General features: G+C 34.0%; 1 protein-coding gene across 9 annotated transcripts in view; it reads right to left on the bottom strand.

Annotated features, from left to right (window-relative positions):
- Positions 1 to 15: 15 nt before the first annotated feature.
- LOC135215440 (endophilin-A-like) overlaps positions 16 to 7,524 on the bottom strand; it is a 610,297-nt gene continuing 602,788 nt past the window's right edge. For all 9 annotated transcript variants that reach the window (XM_064250095.1, XM_064250096.1, XM_064250098.1 and 6 more), the window contains 2 exons: positions 5,936 to 6,051; positions 16 to 4,170 (listed from right to left, as the gene is read on the bottom strand). In XM_064250095.1, coding sequence (XP_064106165.1) covers positions 4,051 to 4,170; positions 5,936 to 6,051 — 236 coding nt within the window. In that variant the 3' untranslated portion in view covers positions 16 to 4,050. The remainder of the gene's footprint in view (positions 4,171 to 5,935; positions 6,052 to 7,524) is intronic.

Below are 7,524 nucleotides of genomic sequence, written 5' to 3'. Positions count from 1 at the left end.
TTTTTAATCAAACAATTATGCATATCATCAACGTTTATTTCACATGTACAGACATTAGTTACAGAAGTTTCAATAGCACTAAAAGATATTAACAATGATAGGGGTACAGTTACATACATCAAGGCAGAGAGTTATGAGTAAGAAAGGAGACAGCTACAGATATGAGACCAGAGACAGCAAGCGCATGTCACGCTTAGTATGTGACTAATGATATTAGACACGAATGTGTGCCATAGCAAGTATTTTTTTATCTATACTTTGTGTTATGTAGATAATCATTGGGGTATGTAATATCTATGTAATGGTGGAGGGAATCTTGCACAGCATTGAAGTAGCATTCAAATTTATGTTTTGTCCCCCTGCACACTTCCACAAGATTTTACATATCCGTCTAACAACCCTCAACATAAAATAGGTAAATTTATTTTCATGCCTTCAAAACTGGTAGGTGATTTTGATACCATTCCCAATAATAATGTTTATATACCTCAATGACCACTTCCCGGTGTATGTTTTTTCATTCCAAGTTAAATATTAGTGATTACAATTCAGTGTAAGAGTAGGCTCAGCATATCTACTCAAGTGCCAGGATTTAACAGATAAGCCCAAGACATGAAATATTTCTGAAGTTTAAAAGGAATATAAAGTTGTATATGCTTAGTATTCCAGATAGTTGACTATAAGGAGAGGAACATTTTGATTACAGAATATTCACAGCATTTTTAGATTTCACCAACAGGTCTTCACTACAAAAGTAAATAGAATTAAGAACAGTAGCATAAAAAAAATATCACTTGCAAAACTTCACAACACTGACTTACATTTAACATTTTCATGAATCCTCTAAATACATTATCCATAATTTCAAGATATTTTTAACGGTAATGCCAATAAATAATCATCAGGATTTTTAAACAGCTGCCATTTATTGGTTCTTTTGGGCATTCAAACTGGGATCAATGACTCCCAATATAATTTATACTAATAAATTTAAAAAAAGAGGCTTAAACAAAACATCAGTCTTCCTACAAGCTTCATTACCTCTCATGAGAATATCAGCACTGGTATTTTTGGTACATATTGAAATAATAAAAATAGGGACACTTGTACTCTGCTCAAATTAAAAACTTAAGTATCAACATGTCAACCCAATACCACTAGGTACAAGAGGAAGGACTTGAAGGTTAATCATTTTCTCTTGGGTACAAGAAGTTGTCAATATTAACTTGCTAAACTAGCACATCTAATTTTTGTCTATTTACAAGAACACATATAATAGCCTTGTTTGAAAAATAAATAGGCAGAGAAAATTGAATTATGTACAACTTAACTCCAGTTAAAACTAGAATTCATAAAATTTTACAGCTAAAATTTTAAGCTATTTTATTAATGACCTTTCTTCTTTTAATCTAGCTTTAAAATTCTCATTTAAACTTTTTATATGGTATAACATATTTATCAATTACTGTAAATGTAATCACAAGCACAGATCAATTGACAAACATTCAAAAATTCTACACATCATAAAACAGACATGATAAAAATGTTTAGTTCCTAACATATTCCAACCTGGAATGAAATTAAATTACCCACAGAGACTTCTCTTCTGTTTTTGTGTCTTCCACTACAACAGATGAGAGCCCCAAATAAATAAATTGAATGATTGGCTACTCTTTTTAACTGACTTAATATAGCTATAGATGACTTAAATGAACTCTTATGACAATAGAGCTAAAGATGACTTACATGAATTTGCTAAATGTCTGAGTACCTGTAAAGGTACAGCATAGCATTACAAAAATGTTGGCAAAATGGACATAAATATAACCATGATTAAAAACACACACCACATTTTGGAACAAAATTCTCTTCTGTACATTCACTCAGCAAATATAAGTTTTATAAATTCACTCATTCCAGACTTTAACAGAACTTCCAAATCCATCACTTAACATCTGAGACACTTAAAACATCACAATATTACAGATACAACAATTGGCTGACTTTTAAAGACACTAGGATTTGAGAATAACACTGATGTTATCACCATCATTGTTGACAAGTTCACTTCAAACAAGTGCTTACAGAAGAAAGTGTAATTGCTTTACTGTTATCTGCAGTAGTTGTAATTTGGTAAACTTATGATAAGACTATGCCTATCAAATTGCTCATTTTACGACTAGTATAGTCTCTTATAACTTGTAGCCACTGAAGTAAATCATTTATCTGCAGATAACATATCTTGTTTTTTATGTAATGTTTTTAACGTACAAATTTGTGAATTATTGAGGAGCAGCTTCTACATAGTGACCAACAGCAGTAAACAGCATGGAACCTCAATAAGACTGAGGGTTTGCTGAGGTATCTGCAACTGCCATGCTCACTAATAATCTCTTGACAGGTGGCTAATATTTTTACGTTTCATCTTTCTTTTATATACCCAATAAATAATAATATGTTCCTGTTACTGGTCAATTATCATTATTTAAAAATCTACATTGAAAATTACCTGTAGCTAAATTGTTAAAATTTAATCACAATCTTTGAAAAACTGCTGGAATCTTGAATAACCAAAACTTCATTGAAATGAAATTCATCTTTTCATGCTCAGCAATGATTATAAATTTCATTTACGCCTCAAAGAGATTTAGTTACTCTCAGTTTCCCAAACTCTGCTTCAATGAAACATTATAGATATAAGGTGTTATTCTGAAAGAAATAATTCTTATAGAACCTTTGCTCATTCATTACGGTACCATACTTACCTACCAAAACCCATGGGAGCAGGAAATCTGTTAAAAGTTTATTCTACTTTCACAAATAAGCTTTCTGAAATGCAAATAATGCTAATTGTTTTCATGTGACAAGACTGTTATCTATGCATCAAACTGGTTATATCTGTCTTCTTTTCAAATTAGCCTTGACTGCACAAGTAAATTTCAAACAATTTATCATAATACAAGAGCATCAAATAAGAAGAGTATCTGAATGCCTGCAGCAGCAATCATGAAAGGGGAGTTGTAGCATCTAGAAATCAATGTCTCAAAAATTATGTGATATGGTACGCTGATCACCCCACATAGTGGGACTGCAACGTCCTTTGGTAGTGTTCACACATTGCTTCATTAAAGAATGCAATATTGTACCAGTTTATAGACATTTTTACTTTGCAAAGAATGATATAAATATTGCAAGATATACTAATAGGGGCTGTCATCATTTGATGGAAAAACATAACTGTGAAAACTTTCCATATTACATTTACAGTCTTTTAAATACTATATAGTAGTATTAAAATACATACTAGTATAATTTACAACAGGGTTATAGTTAACCTTGAAAATAAAGGACCCTGTTGCCTGATGCTCAGTGATTATTTCAACTGAAATACATCAAAGCTATTGCATACACATCTAAGATTGCCTGCAAAACTGTGTAATGAGGCAAAAAGCTAATGTCACTGTATATAGTAGCGACACTACAGCAATTAAAATTGAGTAACTTGGTACATTTCTCTTGATAGATTTCTAGGTCAAAAATATTGCTTAACACTAAACTTCCTTAGAGATACTAAGAAATACTCTTAAACTAACCATCATTTCTATATTGATGCTTTCAAAGTTTTCTATTAACTTAGACTGGAAATTTTCTCATGACATCCATAATAATATTTCAAGTATACATTATAAACAGTACACATTCATACATATGTACACATACTAAAAAATCACAAGATGTATATGATTTTTGTATAAGTGACTACCACAGGAAAATAACAGGCAGAATTTCAGTAGCAAGCGCTTTCACATATATTCATGCGTCGTTGGAGCACAAATATGTCTCATGTCCCTGATGATGCATGAATAAATATGAAAGTGCTGGTAACTGAAATTCTGGCAGTTAGTTTTCTGTAGTATCTGCTTATAGATGTTACATACACATGTATACTGTATTACTGTATACTTAATCTTGATTAATTCCTTAATATCAAATTCTGGTGTAACAGCAAGCGCCCATGGGTTAGGGTAAAGTAGGAGTACATTTTATAACTTAAGGTAAAGGATTAGTCACATTCACATATGATACAGGGAACATTCCTGACTTTCCGTTCAAAGATCCTTCAAACCAATTCTCATCAATCCTCTGGGTAAGATTAATGGTATCACCCTCCTGAAAAAGAAAAAGTGGTATGCAATAAAACTGTATACTTTGTGACACATCTTAAGAATATGAAAATAATTAAATCACAGTCTCCATCTGGAAACTAGAAGTCTAGGAAGATCATATCAAAACCTAAAAGACCACAGGATAGAATTATAAATGCAGATTAATAACTGGTTTGGCATTTTGTGAGCACTCCAAAACTGTTACTAGCACCACTCACCTTACCCTTATATTTTTTAATCACTGACAGGTTTTGCAATTTTTGTGATTTACCCTTATCCCTTTTAGTTCCTGTTATATTATTTACTACACTGAATTTTATGGATACATCCCGGAGGCCGTTGTACTGTGACAAATGTTAGATAAATTACATTCTACTACGTACACTTCCTTCTGATGTGTAGTCACACTTCTTACCATAGTGTCTTGGCATACAAACTGCCTGCACTTCTTTAAAATTCATGTTATGATTGTACAATCATTTTTCCCTTTAGCTAGATTTTCATAGCTTCCTTGCTTTGTCTGTTCTTTGATTTTGGAGAATTTACTGATTTAAGAATCTTCATTAAAGATGGTGTTTCTGCAAAAGGGCACATTGATGTATGTTTCTCTTTGTTGTCTCCTGGTAACTTTCTCTGAGATAATGGTAACCACATGCCAGGCAATGAAGGTCATCAAGCACTCTTGGCATTATGACATTTATCACTTCCCATTTGCTGTTGGTTTAGCTTTGTTTGCCTTTTCTTTACAGCTGGAGTTTAACCTCATCAACAGGATTTCCTACATAAAACATCAGTAACTCTGGACCTATACAGTACTACTGTACTGCCACCACCACTTCTATTAAAGGCACTTATAAGGAAGGAATTCCTGTATATAGGATAGTTAGACCAGGGCCCAGGGAGGGGACTACAAACCACCCTACAAGATGAATTTTTGAGAAGGGTTTGTAGCAAACAGACAACTCTGGTAGTATTTGTGAGTCAGGTTGATAAGGACATCCAAATGTTAGTTAACCTCTATGACCCCTTGTTACAGAGGTGACTTATAATTCTAATCTTGCCTGGAGCTATTGACTGGTCTCGGAACCCTTTCCAGCCAGGTGTTTTCCTAAGGGATGGCAGAGCCCTTCCAGCATCGGCCAAGCCTCCACAGTGGTGGGAAAAATTGGGCAGTTAACAGGTGCGCTTGATCTCTCTAGGAAGGAGACATATTTACTTCTTATTTCTGAAGTCACTGGTAAAAAGGGGTAGAAGCACCCCATTCAGTTGTTGAAGAAGGACCAATCAACACCGCCTTTCATTGTAATGTCTGTTCAATGTGGAAGATAACACAGTATGTGTGTGAATTGACTTCTGAGTGCCAGAAGACTAAAACTTCTTATTTCCATACCCTTTTCTCCCCCCTCCCAGTATATCTCCAAAGCTCCTGCTACAATTCACTTGTGTGTTTCTTGTCATATAAACTGAATGACTCATTGTTCTTTTCATGAATTAAATTGGGGATAGAATACCCTTAGTTTTCAAAGTCAAAGTTAAAATCTCCCTCCACAAGGATAAACTAGCATTACTGACAGGTTTTTTATGTGTTAAGTGTAACTGGAATAATCTATTTCCAGAACTGTGTCTCACCCACTCATTGTTCTGTAACCACCACTGTGTGTATGTGTGTGTGTGTGTGTGTATAGTATACATACATACATATATATATATATATATATGTATTATAGGTAAAATGTAAAATAAGACATACGTATTTAAGTGTTACTTACACTGAATGCTAATTCACCAGGGTTTTCGGGCTCAAAGTCATACAGAGCAACTGCTGCAGGGCTCTGGATCATTGGCGACCGAGCAGGGCTTTTCATAGGCGATGGTAATGGAGATGCTGCAGAAGACAGAAGAAAATCATAAATCACAGCTGTCAGTGATACACGACCATGAACCATTGCATCAACTATATTGGATAATTAACTTACCATAAAAATTAATTACATACATTAAATTTACACTTATAAACAATCAGATGGTGTGTTATACAGAATTGTGCTATCTTCTCTCTGTCGAGCTTTACAGTAACATGCAACTAAATAAATTATCCAATAAATTGTGAACTGGAACATGATCAAACCATCTTTTGGGAAACTCGTGCCTTTCAAAACGAAGCTATGATAAACTGACCTTATATATTTTTCCTTGTTCGCTGTAACATATTTCTTAAGAAAATGGATTGACAGGCATAATAGTCCTGTGATAGTGGACTAATACTGTATTTTCGGTAATATTAATTGCATATTGCCACAAATTAAATTATATTTTTCTTGTACATAACACAGAAGAAAAAACAAATATGAAATCACTCATACATGGTCTCCTCAACTTTTGATGCTTTACCACATAAAACTGTATGGCCAAAAGAATAAGCATGCTGAATATTCCTTAAAACTTATCTTTTACAATCAAGACACTTTTTCAGCTACCTACAAAAAGAGTTTTGTTTTGTGGTAATAACAAGTACGTAAGTAAGTAAGTAAGAGAGAGAGAGAGAGTGTGTGTGTGTGTGTGTGTGTGTGTGTGTGTGTGTGTGTGTGTGTGTGTGTGTGTGTGTGTGTGTGTGTGTGTGCATGAATAGGAGGTGCAAATGGAGAGATGCTGTCTGAAGTTGATGTTATGTTGTGGAGGATAGGCGAAGGGCTGTGCTAAATGACATTAGTGAAGAGGGTTAGTATATAGCTGCATATGCTGTTATAATGACTCTGTGTGTGTGTGTGTGTGTGTATTTTGCAAATGAGGAGAAGCTGACTGAAGTTGATGCTATGCTGTGGAAGATAGAAGAAGGGTAGTGCTAAATGACAACCACTAGGTTACCAAAGATTGGGGTGCAGACTGGCTTGTGGGTCCCCTGAAGTTCTGAATGCCGTAAATGCTGTGGATGATAGAAGAAGGGCAGTGCTAACTGCCATTAGTGAAGAAGGTTACTGTAGTATACAGCTGCAAGAGGCTAATGGAAAGATACCTGGAGTTGATAAATTTACAAATAATATGCACTGAAATAATGATGATAGTGTAAAGTATATATGAATGAGGCAAAGTCCTAAAAGAATGTGCTAGGGGAATAAGAGTTTCATAGCATAAAGTTAAAGGACATGGAATTGACTATAAATACTATATTACTAAGTTTATCTGATTAAGAGAGTAAAACAGATGACAGAGAGAGTGACAGGGGAAGAATAGTGTAAGAAGAGACAAAGATGAAAGTGTATGTAGTTCTAGATTTTGTTATGAATTGTTATATGAGAAGTTTGAAAATTAAGTAGTAAATAGAAAAAGTTGTGTGGCATACAATGACTTAGAAAAAGCC

This window comes from Macrobrachium nipponense, chromosome 5 (genome assembly GCF_015104395.2).
Source record: "Macrobrachium nipponense isolate FS-2020 chromosome 5, ASM1510439v2, whole genome shotgun sequence".
NCBI lineage: Eukaryota > Metazoa > Arthropoda > Malacostraca > Decapoda > Palaemonidae > Macrobrachium > Macrobrachium nipponense.
Note: the sequence above shows the minus strand (reverse complement) of the source record. Positions and strands in the feature narration are given on the sequence as shown.